A 17458-nucleotide genomic window follows, 5' to 3' on the forward strand; every position below is an offset into this window, starting at 1 on the left:
TGTCTATAAAAATAATATTTTGACAAAATTTTCTACAGAAATAAAAATTTCTTAGAAATAAAAGTTTTACAAAATATTTTTTTTGGTAAAAATGTTCTATAGGAATAAAATTAAAAAAAAATCTATGGAAATAAAATATTGACAAAACTTTCTATAGAAATAAAATTTTGTATAAAAATAAATTTTTGACAACATAATCTATAGAAATAAAATTTTGACCAAATTGTCTATAGAAATAATTTTTTGACAAAATTTTTGTATAAAAATAAAATATTGACAACATTTTCTATAGAAATAAAATTTTTGACAACATTTTCTATAAAAATAAATTTTTTACAACATCTTGTATAGGTATAAAATATTGAAAAATTTTATATAGAAATAAAATGTTGACAAAATTTTATATAAAAGTAAAATGTTTACAAAATTTTTCATATAAATAAAAGATTGAAAAAAATTTAAAGGAATAAAATTTTGCAAAATAATATTTTTTTATTTAGTAGTTTTTTTTTTTGGTAAAATTTTCTCCAAATTTTGGTAGATTAGAAATAAAATGTTCTATAGAAAAAAAGTTTTGATAAAATCTTCTTTAGAAATAAAATTTTGAGAACATAAAAATATATTTTGACAAAAAAATAATATTTTGACAAAATTTTCTATAGAAATAAAAATTTCTTAGAAATAAAAGATTTACAAAATATTTTTTTGGTAAAAATGGTCTATAGGTATAAAATTAAAAAAAGTCTATGGAAATAAAACTTTGACAAAACTTTCTATAGAAATAAAATTTTGTATAAATAAATTTTTGATAAAATCTTCTATAGAAATAAAATTTTTACAAAATTTTCTATAGAAATAATATTTTGACAAAATTTTCAATGAAAATAAAATTTTAACAAAATTTTTGTATAGAAATAAAATTTTGACAACATTTTCTATAAAAATAAAATTTTTGACATTTTCAAACAAAAATTTCTATAGAAATAAAAAAATGTTGACAAAATTTTTTATATAAATAAAAGGTTGACAAAAATTTATAGAAATAAAATTTAGCAAAATAATTTTTTTTTATTTAGTAGGTTTTTGATAAAATTTTCTCCAAATTTTGGTAGATTAGAAATAAAATTTTCTATAGAAATACATTATTGGAAAAATCTTCTTTAGAAATAAAAACTGTCTATAAAAATAATATTTTGACAAAATTTTCTACAGAAATAAAGATTTCTTAGAAATAAAAAAAAAATAAAAATGTTCTATAGGAATAAAATTTAAAAAAATCTATGGAAATAAAATTTTGACAGAACTTTCTATAGAAATAAAATTTTGACAAAATTTTGTATAAGAATAAATTTTTGATAAAATCTTCTATAGAAATGAAATTTTGACAAAATTTTCTATAGAAATAATATTTTGACAAAATCTTCAATGGAAATAAAATTTTAACAATATTTTTGTATAGAAATAAAATTTTGACAACATCTTCTATAAAAGAAAAATTTTTGACAAAATTTTCTATAAAAATAAATTTTTTGACAAAATTTTCTTTAAAAATAATTTTTTATAACATCTTCTATTGAAATAAAATATTGACAAAATTTTCTATGGAAATAAAATGTTGACAAAATTTTCTATAGAAATAAAATGTCGACAAAATTTTTTATAGAAATAAAAGGTTGATAAAAATTTCCACAGAAATAAAATTTTGCAAAATAAGATTTTTTTGTTTAGTAGTTTTTTTTTTGGTAAAATCTACTCCAAATTTTAGTAAATTATTTTTGGTTCAAGTGGCAACCGTGCTTAGGTGGTGATTCTGAGTCGATCGGTATATATTTTATATGGTCTAAAATCAATATATGGTCTAAAATCAATATAGAAAGTTTCATTTAATTTTATTACTTTAATATATATGTATTAAAGCATAATTCTGTACGAGTATTTATGTTGCGCTCAAAAATGTATCTGATTGTTCTTATAACCAGAATTTCACTTTCAATTTGAATATGAAAACATATTTTCACTGTTAACATCTGGCTTTCGACCTAATACAAAAAAAAATCTGGCATATTTTATTTTATGGCAATGAAATAAATTTTGAATAATGTTTTATCTTTTTTATTTTTTGCTTTTGTTTTTTTTTACAGCAAGGCTTTCAACATCTGCATGTATTGCCCGAGGTCGTCACGGTCACACATCTGACTATCTCAATATTGGTACTGTTCATTTGTACATGGATCTATGGGCGGGAACGTTTTCAATGTGATTTGCAATTTATGCTTGGCAAAACGATATCAAATTTTAAAATATTTCTATTGCGGTTTTTGACACCATTCTTTTTGGGATTCTGCATTGTAAGTGAACTTGCTTAGGATTTTTCCCCAGTGACTTAAACGCCTCCCAAATTTGTTGCTCTACATATTTCTAGCACTTAATTCTTATCATTTAATATTTTATCTTTAAACCAAAAACTAGGGTGAAGTCATCTATTCAACATTTACCACCGAGGACGGTGGCAATCCGCCCACTGTGCTGAATATGATAATCCAGAGTGTGGTGTTTGCTGCCATTCCCCTGTATATTGCCTACAAAATAAGTCAATCGACGGGTTCACTGCGGCAGCGTATCAAACAATGTTTTGCCCCACACGATTGGCATCCTGTAGATGCGGATAATCGCCGTTACTATGAAGAGATAATGGGCACCTCAGAAATGTTGGTCATTCTAAACAATGAACATGAAAATTGTTAATGTTCCTGATATGAAATTAGAAAACGAAAAAAATCTAAAATATTCAAAATAACAGCAATACTGTGACAAAAGACTTTGTGTTGGTTTAATTTTCTTTTTTTTTTTATTTTTATTAATTAAATGTAGACACACAAAACAGAAACAAACAACTTTTAAATATTGTATAATAGATAAAAAAAAAAAAAAAAACATTATCATGGTGGAATACTCTGTCAAAATTAAAATACAGCTGATCCAAACAAAATATTTCGTAATTTAGTTATTAAAATTAATTATGACAAATATACGTTGATGTCCATTTATATATGAGTATGGAATTATTCAAAGATAATTACGGTTATACAAATAGTTTAATTTTTTTATATATATGTATATTACTTATGTATGTAAATATATTCGTTAGTTATAATTTATTGAATATTAAAAGCTAAGATATATAATAGTATAAATAATATTAATAAAAAAAATGTTACAAATAAATTTCAAGAGACGAAGTTTGTATGTTTTTATTACACCCTAAGAATTTTTTTAGTAGACACAGCATAAAAGTCTGCCGGGCCAAACCTTCAATACCCACCACCATGATTCTTTCTGAAAATTTCATTTAAAATCCTTAAAATCGAACGAGTACGAAAAGTAAAATCTGGAAAAACAACACTAAAAGTTTTCCATAGAAATTTTGACAAAATTTTCAATAGGAAAAAAATTTTGAAATATTTTTTTAAAGAAATAATGTTTTGATACAATTTTCTATAGAAATAAAATTTTGACAAAATTTTCTATAAGAATAAAATTTTTACAAAATATTCTACATATGTTAAATTTTGACAAAATTTTCTACAGAAGTGAAATTTTGATATAATTTCCTATAGACATAAAGTTTTGACAAAATTTTCTATAGAAATAAAATTTTGATAAAATTTTTTATAGAAATAAAATTTTGACAAAATTTTCAATAGAAATAAAATGTTGTTAAAATTTTCGATAGAAATAAAATTTTGACAAAATTTTTTATAGAAATAAAATTTTGACAAAATTTTTTATAGAAATAAAATTTTGATAAAATTTTCTATAGATATAAAATTTTTTATATGAATAAAATTTTGACAAAATATTCTACATAAATTGACCAAATTTTGTATAGGAATAAACTTTTGACAAAAGTTTCTATAGAAATAAAATTTTGCCAAAATTTTCTACAGAAGTAAAATTTCCTATAGAAATAAAATTTTGACAAAATTTTCGACAGAAGAAAAATGTTCACAAAATTTTCTATAGAAATAAAATGTTGACAAAATTTTCTATAGAAATAAAAATAAACCAGTATATACGGCAGTAAGTTCGGCCAGGCCGAATCTTATGTACCCTCCACCATAGGTTTAAAGTTCAAAGTGGCAGCCCGATTAAATTTCAGGCTCACTTGGACTATTCAGTCCATTGTGACCCTCCACCATGGATTGCGTAGAAACTTCTACGAAAGACTGTCATCCACAATCGAATTACTTGGGTTGTGGCATCTTAAAACTTCTTAACATCGTTTTCTAAATTGTGAGTTAGCCCATACGTGACATATATTAGACAAAAAAATATGAATAGGTACGTCTACAGATATTTACGAATCGATATGGACTTTAGCACGGTACGTAGAGAACCAGAATTGAAATTATGAACTTGATATGAACAAATTTTTGTGTGATTGGGGATCGATTTATCTGAGGGCTATACATAACTATAAACCGATATGGACCTAGGTAGACATGGTTGTTAGCGGCCATATACTAGCACAATGTACCTAATTTCAACTGACTCGGATGAAATTTGCTCCTCCAAGAGGCTCCAAAACCAAACCTCGGGATCGGTTTATATGGGGTCTATATATGATTATGGACTGATATGGACCACTTTTGGCATGGTGGTTAAATATCATATACGACCACCACGTACCAAATTTCAACCAGATCGGATGAATTTTGCTTCTCCAAAAGGCACTGGATGTCAAATCAGGGATCGGTTTATATGGGCACTATATATAATTATGGATTGATATGAATCAATTCGTGCATGGTTGTTGGATATCATATACTAGCATCACGTACCGAATTTCAACCGAATCGGATGAATTCTGCTCTTCCAAGGGGCTCCGGAGGTCAAATCTGGGGATCGGTTTATATGGAGGTTATATATAATTATGGACCGATTTGACCAATTTTTGCATGGGTGTTTGAGGCCATATATTAACACCATGTACCAAATTTCAACTGAATCAGGTTAGGTTAGGTTAGGCATGGTGTAAGACTATATACTTACACCATGTACCAAATTTCACCCGGATCGGATGAAATTTGCTTCTCTTAGAGTCTCCGCAAGCCAAATCGGGGGATCGGTTTATATGGGGCTATATATAATTATTCACCGATGTGGACCAATTTTTGCATGGTTGTGAAAGACCATATACTAACACCTTGTACCAAATTTCAACGGGATCGGAAGAAATTTGCTTCTCTTAGAGGATCTGCAAGCTAAATATGGGAGCTATATCTATATCTAAACCGATTTCTTCCAATATCAATGGAATTCTATTCTGAACCAAAACACATACTTGTGCCAAATTTGTCGTCGATTGAACAATAATTGCGACCCACACGTTGATCACAAAAAAGTGGTCACAGATGGACGGACAGTCGGACATGGCTAGATCGACTCAGGGCCCGGTCCTGGGCAATATTGCCAAAGACACTATGTATCTATCTCGTCTCCTTCTGTGTGTTGCAAACATATGCACTAACTTATAATACCCTGCTCAACAGTGTGGCGCAAAATAATGATCACAGGTTTCAATCTGAAGCGATTTGCATCAAATTTGATTAGTTATAAATTGGCTCAGTGTAGTGGTGTGCACGTGAGTAATATTTTTCTCACACACACTCACGACGGAGCAATCTTATTCACGCACACTCACGCACGATATTTTTTGGTAGGACTCACGCTCACGAAAAGAAAATTTGAACTCACGAACACTCTTTGAAATGTCGTGAGTCACGAAAAATATCGTGACTCACGAATAATTTTATGAGTAATTACCTATAGATCCTGACTGAAAACATTAAAATCGAGAGCGTTTTATAAACTCTTAACATCTAGGATGCCATTAAAATTATAAATGAATTCAACTCGTAAGCATTTTATCTTCGTAAGCGGGATTATTTTCGTGAGCGTGTTTTTCCGAAATTCGTTACTCACGCACACTCACGAAGATATTATTTTCGTGACTCACGCACCACATTTGATTGGTTAATCGCGCTCACGCATACTTATGCCGTTGCCGTCACGAGTCACGAAAATTTCGTGTCACGTGCACACCTCTAGCTCAGTGTTAATTATAACTTCTATAGCCAAGCCACATTTGGGAAACATAGTAAGAAATCTAACATTTTACTGCAGTTTGTAATTTGACTCCGATTTCTCGACATTTTGCACCAAATGTAGAATTGATATTTTATCCTCATGTGCCGGCTTTTGTTCAAATTGGCTCAGACTTAAATAAAGCTCACAAATAAAAGTTTGCAAGCGTGTCTTTATATAATCCCTAAAACAAAGTGGAAAAAGAATTGTAAAATAATTATAATTATCGATCACTTTATAGTTATTTCAATATCTCAATACTTTTATTTTATATCGTGCTTAAGGTGCTGAATCAAACGTATGATGCTCGTAGGTCTATGTATCTCGTTGCTTAGAATATTGGCACAAATAAATGCTGACACAATATTTTCCTATATATATGAACTTATACGAACTCAGAGGACCATTTTCATAAAATTGGGTACATTTACTACACGTAAAAAAAAAAACTTTTACCGAAAAGTTTTTCTTTTGTTAGAGTTCCTTGAATTGCTTGGAAATTTTAACCTTTTATCACCAAAAAAATTCGTTTGTTACAAAATGTTTATTTACAAAAAAAAAAAAAAATGTTTTTGAACCAACAACACAGTCCATTTCGTTTATATCAAGCACTGTTCTTTTCTGACTTTAAGTTTTTAATAAGACTCATTTTACAGTTCATAGTAAAAATTTAATATAGTAGTATGAAATGTTGAACATATTTTTGGAATCTTCCGAACATATCTGGAATATATGTAAACAAACGAACAAGTATATACAGCAGTAAGTTCGGCCAGGCCGAATCTTAAATACCCACCACCATGAATAAAATATAATAGTTGCCTTTGAAAATTGCAGGGGGGTTTGATATTTTCCCAAGCAGATCAGTTCAACCAGTACGCTTCCCACAGATAAATGTAAAGATTTTACCTATGAAGACTAGATCAGATTCTGAATTTATAAAAACCATTTTTTGTTTGAGTTTTAGAGGAACAATAACCATCTCTTGTAAGTGGAAGAAAATGATGAAATAACGCCTTGTTTTGAAATCTAAAATCTATGTTTTTTAATCCCAATTATTTAAATGACTACGAAAAGTAAAATCTGGAAATTTTGCATTCTGTTTCAAGCAATTTTCATGATCAATAAATGAAATCGGTCTATATGGAGGCCCTACCAAGTGGACCGATAGAACTAAATCATATACACTTTGTTATGGGTCTAAAATGCCAGTATTTTTCAATTTGTGGCAAATCGGATAAAAACTACAATTTCTAGAAACCCTAGGAGTTAAATCGGGAGTTCGGTGTAATGGGGGCTATACCACAAAATGGAATGATACACACAGTATTCAGCACATTTAATTGTAGTTCTATAATCTAGACCCCCAAATCGGAGGGCCAGTTTATAAGGGGTCTATATCAACCCCTTTATGGTCCTAGAATACCTCTAGATTTCAAATTTCAGACAAATTGGACAAAAACTACGGATTCTAGAAGCCCAAGAAGTAAAATCGGGAGATCGGTGTATGTGGGGGCTATATCAAAACATGGACCCATACTCACCATTTTTGGCACACCTTTTTAAGGTTCTAGAATACCTCTAGATTTCCGATTTGAGGCAAATTGGGTAAAAATTACGGATTCTGGAAGACCAAGAAATAAAATCAGGAGATCGGTCTATATGGTGGCTATATCAAAACATGGACCGGTACTCACCATTTACGGTACACGTCTTTAGAGTTCTAGAGTACCTATAGATTTCAAATTTCAGGTAAATTGGATTAAAACTACGGATTATAGAAGACCAAGAAGTAAAATCGGGAGATCGGTCTTTGTAGGGGCTATATCAAAACATGGACCGATATTCACCATTTGCGGCACATCTCTTTATTTTCCTAGAATACCTCTAGATCTCAAATTTCAGGCAAATTGGACAAAAACTACGGATTCTAGAAGCCCAAGAAGTAAAATTGGGAGATCGGTCTATGTGGGGGCTATATCAAAACAGGGACCGATACTCACCATCTTCGACACACATCTTTATGGTCCTAGAATACCTCTAGATTTCAAATTTCAGGCAAATTGGACAAAAACTACGGATTCTAGAAGCCCAAAAAGTAAAATCGGGAGATCGGTCTATGTGGGGGCTATATCAAAACAGGGACCGATACTCACCATTTTCGCCACGCCTTTTCAAGGTTCTAAAATACCTCTAGATTTCCAATTTCTGGCAATTCGGATAGAAAATACACTTTCTAGACGTAAAAGAAACAAAATCGGGAAATCAGTCCATATGGGCGCTATACCAAAACATGGACCGATAGGCACCATTTTCGGTACACCATCAAACGTCCTAAAATTCCTCTAGATTTCCAATTTCAGGCAAATTGGATAAAAACTACAGTTTTTTAAGCCCAAGACCCCAAATCGGGAGGTCGGTTTATATGGAGACTATATCAAAACTTGGACCGATATAGCCCATCTGCGAACTTGACCTGCCTGCAAATAAAAGATGAATCTGTACCAAATTTCAGGACGATAGTGCCATTATTGAAGACTGTAGCGTGATTACAACAGACAGACAGATGGACAGATGGACAGACGGACATGGTTATATCGTCTTAGAATTTCTCCCTGATCAAGAATATACTTTATATAGTCGGAAATCGATATTTCGATGTGTTACAAACGGAATGACAAACTTATTATACCCCCGTCACCATTCTATGGTGGTGGGTATAAAAAAAAAAACTTTTTGGTGTTCGATCGATGCAGGGATCGAACCCAGGACCCCTGGCATGCAAGGCGGACGTAGCAACCACTGCTCTACGGTGTCCAAATAAATGCATATTTCTGTTAACCCTTTCGACCCTAAAGTGGCCTGTGGGCAACTTTTTGTGTTTTGAGACTCACTGTCAGCGTTGTTTTTGTTTTTGTTCATAAAACTGTAACGGTATCGAAAGCTACACGTGTTTTCTTCAAGTTGAATGAAAAATCAGCTAATTTGGTTGTCAATTAGCAAAAAATTTTTCATTAATACGTACGTACCTCAAGAAAAAAATATTTGCGAATTTAAAAAGAGGTTTTTATACATGTGACTTTTTTCAAAAATTACAACTAAAATGTTGAAAGTTTTTATTAAATCTATTGTAGTACATGTCAAATAAAATATTTCTGGAAGTCAAATCTTAGAATTGCAAAAAAACAACTGATGGGAAATTTTTAAAATTGAAAAGTTGCCTGTGGGCAACTTTGGGCAATTGTGGTAGTAAAATTACATATTTTTGAACATAAGACCTGGAGAAAAAAGGTTTGAAAAACAATGATTTTGAAAAAAATTTGAACTTCAATTGGGATGTCCCAGTGACGAGAAATGCGGCGATGATGTGGAAAACATATCTGCAGTGCAGTGGGGAATTTGGAAGGAATCGTAAAAAGGGAGGAAGCCACTTCTTGGCAACATACTAGTGGATTAGCACGAATATTGACGCTTTATAATACTTTGGTTTTTTACACCGCCAGTTAAATTGACATGGGTTAAGAACAAAAAAAAAACAAAACATTTTCGTGATTCACGCGAAGCCGTGAATGAAATTTAAACGAAACCTCGTGAATGTGCGTGAACGGGATTAAAGAAAAATGTGTGGCTCGTAAGCGTGAGTGAAAATCAAATTGTGTTCGTGATTGTGAGTGAGTAAACTTTCTCCGAAATCACGCTCCCGATAAAAATTTACTTTCACGATCCAACTCACGCTCAAGATAAAATTCACGTTAACAATAAAATTCATATTCACGATAAAATTCGCACTCACGGTAAAACAGACACAAAAAGTCACAATCACGAACAAATTCACGTTCACGATTAAATTCAAGCTCAACAATTTTAATCACCTTTACATATTTAATCACGCTTAAGATTTCAATAGCGTGAGTCACGAGAAATTTCGTTAATTACCAGAATTTTATTGAGCCACGAAAATTGTCGTGTTCCGAAAATATTCGTGACTTACGAGATTTGTCGTGAATTACGAAAATTGTCGTGAATCGTGCGAAAGCGTGAGACAAAAACATTGTTCATGTGTGAGCGTGTGCGAGTATGACTTTTCATTTCGTGACCGTGAATTCCTACCAGGGATCCGGAGCGGTCCATTTTTTTCGCTCCGCTCCGCTCCCGCTCCGGAGAAAAAAAAACCGCTCCGCTCCGAGAAAAAAAAATCGCTCCGCTCCGCTCCACGCTCCGCTCCGCTCCTCTTCGAGAAAATTATAGTATAAACATTGTATTATTTGTTCAATTGAGTTTTATTTCATTTAGAAAAATCGGGCGGTACATATATGGGAGCTATAGCTAAATCTGAACCGATTTCGATGATTTTTTTGCACATATTATATAGAAGATTACATTTCGCCAACTTTGAGTAAGATCGGTTGATAAATAAGGGTTTTATGACCTAATTTGACAAAATCGGGCGATACATATATATGGGACCTATATCTAAATCTGAACCGATTTCGATGAAATTTTCAGACTTAAAGGGTGATACAGAAGATTATTTTGTGCTAAATTTGACGACGATCGGTTAGTAAAAAAAGTGCAACGTGACCCCATTTGTCGAAATCGGGCAATACATATATATGGGAGCTATATCTAAATTTGATCCGATTTCTTCCAAATTCAGTAACGTTCGTCCCTGTGCCCAAAAAAACTCCCTGTACCAAATTTCATCAAAATCGGTTAATAATTGCGACCTAAATCCTGTGAACAACAAATACATGGACAGACGGACGGATGGACGGACGGACGCCAAGCGCTAGATCGACTCAGGAGGTGATTCTGAGTCGATCGGTATATATTTTATGGGGTCTAAAATAAATATTTCTTGTAGGCACATTTTTTGGCAGATCAAACTTATTATACCCTAACCACTATGTGGTTTAGGGTATAATGACTTTAAAACAATGTGTTGAAATATTTTATTAATTTTGAAGATTTTTTCAGAAATATTAAATCCATTTTGACTTCATTAAAACGAAATTTGCATTCATGTTAGGATACACATTTTTATGTCGAATCACTTAGCTATAAGGACAAACAGACTTCATTGAAAAGTTTATAGACTTTTAGACAAGGAAAAACTTTTTTTCAGAGAAATACGTCTTCTATTCTAAGCAAAATTCGTATTCGTATTTTAAGCATGTGAAATATTTGGCCTCCCGACAATATTCTTTGCGGTGCACCATCTACTATTTAATATGTGATAGAAACCAAATTTATGAAAATGGACCAAAATGGACCAAATTCTGTTCGGACCAAATTTAAAAATTAGAAATCTTTTGGACCAATTTTGGTCCGATCGGACCAAAAAGGCAACGCTGATTGGAATTGAAAGTGTATACACAGAGTAACTACTCTCCGAAAGTTTTTTTTTGTTTTGCAACAGACGTAGAGAAGAGGTTTTGTTATATTTGTAATGTGTGTGTATATGTTTATGTTTGCAACAACCTCCATCGACATCAGTCCGTGGTATACCTACGAATATTCTTACTCAGATCTAGTGTTACCTAATTTCGCTTTTTTCCCCTTTATTGTATAATAAATGTATATGCGCACATTTTCCAACCAAAATTGAAACTATCCATAATTTTAATTAAATTTTCGAGAACTAATATCAGAAATAAGAGAATGCTAGGATATAGTACAATAGTAAAGCAAATGTGAATGAAAAAAAGCATGCCCGGTTCCAAAGATTTTGTCTACTTTAACAGTTTGGGTATTAATTCCGAGCCAAAGAAGCGGAGAATATAAGTAAGGATACTTTAAAAACGTAATTCTCTTTTAAATTTGGGGGTTATGTACTTGCTTCTAGGAAGCAAATGTTAATTTTTAATTTTTTTAGATTTTTTTCGTCAGTTGTTATCAAAATCCTTTAAAAACGAGTTAACGAGTTATTTTTTTCCATATTAAGACTCGACTTCCAGTAGAAATTATGCTATGTTTCAAGTAAAAAGCGTCTTTAAAATAAAGTGTTGAAAAACATGTCTTATTTTTTAACGATTTTTTGCTTTGTAGGCAAGATGCAAAAAGGAAACAAATTTAAAGACAATTTTATTAATTTTAAAGAATTTTTCTTAATTATTAAAGTCACGTTGACCTTACCTCAAAAATTTTATCTTTCATGTTATGATACACATTTTTAAGTAAAATCACTTAATTATAAAGACATTACAACTTCATTCAAAAGTTTATTGCCTTTTGGGCAAGAAAAAAACTTTATTTTAGAGAAATGCGTCTTCCATGTTAAGCAAAATTTGCATTCTTATTCTAAGGACATGGAATCTTTGACTTCACGACAATATTTTTTTCAGTGTAGAAAACTAAAAAATTAAATATAAATAAGATCGTTTAATTTCATTTATTTGACGTTCATTACAAACATCTTTGTAGTAAATAATACGGGATGAAATTGATCGAAAGTACTGTTGATACTTTTACAACACATACTAGATATATATTTTGACATTTGCCGTTTTTGAAAACAATTACTAAAAAACACGTTGTGTTTTCCCCAATGTACGTAGGTACAAAAATACTTATCGTACATTTTAAACGTTTACTCACACTACGCTAAGTACTAGCTAAATTTGAAATTACCTACACAGTGTAATTTCAAAGTTACACATTTCATTCAAGTAATATTTTATTCGGAGCGGAGCGGTTTTTCATTTGGAAACCGCTCCGCTCCCGCTCCGCTCCGGATTTTAGAAATGCCGCTCCCGCTCCGGCAAAAAAAGGGCTTGCTCCGCTCCGCTCCACGCTCCGCTCCGCTCCGCTCCGGATCCCTGATTCCTACCTACATGGCATGCGTGAGTACAAATATTACTTCGTGAATGTGTTTCAGCGTGATTGAAATTCCACTCACGAGCGCATCTAAGTATATATTTACTGTAAAATAACAAAAAACTTAACAAAAATCCAATAAAACGTAATAGGTCTATCATTACAAAACAAAATAGTTTGTAGTCACAATTGCCCAAAGTTGCCCACAGGCAACATTCTCTACCGCCTAAACGAATGGGCATGGCGAAATTTTGGCTAGACGCTTTTTAAATGACTTCAACATGATTAAAAGTAAAAAAAAATTAGCGATACCTATAAAAATTCGGGGTCGAAAGGGTTAAATAAAATTTGTTTAATGGGCTCGTGGGCGCCGCAAGCTAAGCTATATGAATATAACTTATATGGATAATTGTCTATTGATGACAATAACAGCTACATAGCTCAGTTGATAGTGTGTGCGCTTGCAAATTGCATGGTCCGCGGTTCGATTCTCCGTCGTGGAATAATTTCTTCTACATTGTTTGTATCACAGCAAAAGGTGATAAAAACTAAAAAACCTCGTGGAAGTGAGAAAGATGTGAGGGAAAATGCAATTAGCCAGAAAAGATTGTTTTTATACCCTCCACCATAGGATATTAACTTTGTCATTCCGTTTGTAACACATCGAAATATTGCTCTAAGACCCCATAAAGTATATATATTCTGGGTCGTGGTGAAATTCTGAGTCGATCTAAGCATGTCCGTCCGTCCGTCCGTCTGTTGAAATCACGCTAACTTCCGAACGAAACAAGCTATCGACTTGAAATTTGGCACAAGTAGTTCTTATTGATGTATATTGGGTTGGTTGGGTTGGGTAGGTCGGATGGTATTGAAAATGGGCCATATCGGTCCACTTTTACGTATAGCCCCCATATAAACCGACGTTCAGATTTGCCTTGCATAGCCTTTTGGAGAAGCAAATTTCATCCGATCCGGCTGAAATTTGGTACATGGTGTTTGTACATGGTCTCTCACAACCATGCGAATATTGGTCCAAATCGGTCCATAATTATATATAGTTCCCATATAAACCGATTCCCAGATTTGGCTTGTGGAGCCTCTAAGAGAAGCAAATTTTATCTGATCCGGCTGAAATTTGGTACATGGTGTAGGTATAGGGTCTCTAACAAACATGCAAAAATTGGTCCACATCGGTCCACAATTATATATAGCCTCCATATAAACCGATCGCCAGATTTGTCCTCCGGAGCCTTTTGGAGGAGCAAAATTCATCCGATCCGGTTAAAATTTGGTACGTGGAGTTAGTATATCGCCGCTTATTTCTATAGAAAATTATGTCAAAATTATATTTCCATAGAAAATTTTGTCAAAATTTTATTTCTATAGAAAATTTTGTCAAAATTTTATTTCTATAGAAAATTTTTTCCAATTTTATTTCTATAGAAAATTTTGTCAAAATTTTATTTCTATAGAAAATTTTGTCAAAATTTTATTTCTGTAGAAAATTTTGTAAAAATTTTTTTCTATAGAAAATTTTGTCAAATCTTATTTCTATAGAAAATTTTGTCAAATTTTATTTCTATGAAAAATTTTGTCAACATTTTATTTATATAGAAAATGTTGTCCAAATTTTACTTCTATAGAAAATGTTGCAAAAATTTTAATTTGTCAAAATTTTATTTCTATAGAAACTTTTGTCAAAATTTTATTTCTATAAAAAAAAATTTGTCACACTTAATTATATACGTATTTAGTAGGCCACGTATGGACTACCTTGTACTTTAGAAGACGGTGTTAGGAAGTTTTAAGATACCTCGCCATCGGCAAGTGGTACACGCAAAAAAATAATTCTTTCCTCCCAAACGAAATTTTAGACAAACAAAGTTCGTTTCTCATTTGTTTTCGTTGAAAGGAAGTGTATTTGGAAGAAAAGTATATACTTTTTGTGATAAACGTTTATTCTTTCCAGGATGTAACAACAATTTCATAAAGACTAACTCAAAAAAAATTTTTTTCTGGCTAATTGCATTTTCCCTCCCATCTTTCTCACTTCCACGATTTTTTTAGTTCTTAGCACCTTTTTCTGTACTACAAACAATGTAGAAGAAATTATACAATTTTATAAATTTTTAAAATTTTTTTACCTTTCGCCTGGACGGAGAATCGAACCGCGGACCATGCAATTTGTAAGCCAACACACTAACCACTGAGCTATGTACCTGTTATGGTCATCAATAGATAAATATCCACATAAGTTATATTTATATAGCATACCTTGCGGCGCCCACGAACCGAATAAACAAAGTTTATTTAACAGAAACAAACATTTAGTTTGGCACCGTGGTGCAGTGGTTGCTACGTCCGACTTGCATGCCAAGGGTCGTGGGTTCGATCCCTGCTTCGACCAAAGTTTTTTTTTGTTTTTTTTTTTTTACATATATTCCCGATATGTTCGGAAGATTCCGAAAAAATGTTCAACATTACATTGTAGTATATTAAATTTTGAACTGTAAAATGTGTCTTATTAAAGACCTAAAGTCAGAAAAGAACAGTGTTTGATATAAACGAAATGGACTGCGTTGTTGTTTCAAAACTAACTTTTTTTATTGAAAAAATAAAAATTTTGTAACAAACGAATTTTTTTGGTGATAAAAGTTTGAAATTTTCGAAGCAATTCAAAAAACTCTAACAAAAGAAAAACGTTTTCGGTACACGTTTTCCAAACGTTTTTTTTCTTTGCGTGTAGGGTCTCTAACAAACATGCAAAAATTGGTCCACATCGGTCCACAATTATATATAGCCCCCATATAAACCGATCGCCAGATTTGTCCTCCGGAGCCTTTTGGAGGAGCAAAATTCATCCGATCCGGTTAAAATTTGGTACGTGGAGTTAGTATATGGCCGCTTATTTCTATAGAAAATTATGTCAAAATTTTATTTACATAGAAAATTTTGTCAAAATTTTATTTCTATAGAAAATTTTGTCAAAATTTTATTTCTATAGAAATTTTTTTCCAATTTTATTTCTATAGAAAATTTTGTCAAAATTTTATTTCTATAGAAAATTTTGTCAAAATTTTTTTCTATAGAAAATTTTGTCAAATTTTATTTCTATAGGAAATTTTGTCAAATTTTATTTCTATGAAAAATTTTGTCAACATTTTATTTATATAGAAAATGTTGTCCAAATTTTACTTCTATAGAAAATGTTGCAAAAATTTTAATTTGTCAAAATTTTATTTCTATAGAAACTTTTGTAAAAATTTTATTTCTATAAAAAAAATTTGTCAAACTTAATTATGGCCACGTATGGACTACCTTGTAATTTAGAAGACGGTGTTAGGAAGTTTTAAGATACCTCGCCATCGGCAAGTGGTACCGCAACCCAAGCAATTCGATTGTGGATGACAGTTTTGAGTAGAAGTTTCTACGCAATCCATGGTGGAGGGTACATAAGCTTCGGCATGGCCGAACTTACGGCCGTATATACTTGTTTGAGTTAGTCTTTATGAAATTGTTTTTACATCCTGGATAAGAATAAACATTTATCACAAAAATTATATACTTTTCTTCCAAATAAACTTCCTTACAGCTAAAATCAAATGAGAAACGATCTTTGTTTGTCTAAAATTTCGTTTGGGAGGAAAGAATTTGTTTTTTTGCGTGTAGCTATATGTGCTCAATTTTGCTGAAATATGCTCCGATATAGATATACCTTGTGGCAATTTGAACATTTTTGGATTGGGGCGAATGTGCTGGCGTACAATATTTTGAAGAGTACAATATCCTAGTCGCGGATGGAAAAGATTTATAGAGGATGCGGGGATACACTTAAAATTATATGATTGTGGAATAATTTCCATTTTTTGCTAACATAATTGCATGTTTTTTGTAGATTGCAAATCATCCCAATGTGCATAAGTTAAGGTTTTTTTTTTCATTAGATAAATCTTAAATTAGGTCAAGATCATATTAGGGTGGGTCGTATATGCCAATACAAATATTCACATATCAAGGTTCCCATTTGCAAGTTTCGCCCAATAACACAGAAAACTACGATAGTATTCAACTTTTGCTTGTCATGGGGGATTCATGCAAATGGAAGGTAACGCGACAAATATCAATTTCATTTTGTGGTTAATAATGTATGGTTCTGATGGATTTTATATATAACATAGTATGAGAACAAAAGTGAAGTACTATGTTAAAAATATGAAAAATATATTATTTTTTTTTAAATTCAAAACGACATACATTAATTATAAGAAAAATATATTTTTACAAGGCTCTCAAATTTTAATAATTATTGAATTAATTTTCTTATACTCTATATTTAAATCTTACTTTTGGAATTCTATTCTTTTATGTTATCAACATAAGCTCTTTTTGAAAATGACGATCTAGAATCAGAATTAAAATAACTGCATTCATTCACTTTCTTTCGTATTAATTCCTATAAAGAAAATTTCTTTCGTCATATCGTAGATGGATTTTG

The 17458-nt window shown here is 31.4% G+C and overlaps 1 protein-coding gene across 6 annotated transcripts in view; it reads left to right on the forward strand.

Annotated features, from left to right (window-relative positions):
* Positions 1-3239, forward strand: part of LOC142226561 (sodium- and chloride-dependent glycine transporter 1) — a 64557-nt gene extending 61318 nt beyond the window's left edge. For all 6 annotated transcript variants that reach the window (XM_075296639.1, XM_075296635.1, XM_075296638.1 and 3 more), the window contains exons 10-11: positions 2142-2348; positions 2470-3239. In XM_075296639.1, the coding sequence (XP_075152754.1) occupies positions 2142-2348; positions 2470-2745 (483 nt within the window). In that variant the 3' untranslated portion in view covers positions 2746-3239. The remainder of the gene's footprint in view (positions 1-2141; positions 2349-2469) is intronic.
* Positions 3240-17458: the final 14219 nt, after the last annotated feature.

This window comes from Haematobia irritans, chromosome 2 (assembly GCF_050003625.1).
Source record: "Haematobia irritans isolate KBUSLIRL chromosome 2, ASM5000362v1, whole genome shotgun sequence".
NCBI classification, from domain to species: domain Eukaryota; kingdom Metazoa; phylum Arthropoda; class Insecta; order Diptera; family Muscidae; genus Haematobia; species Haematobia irritans.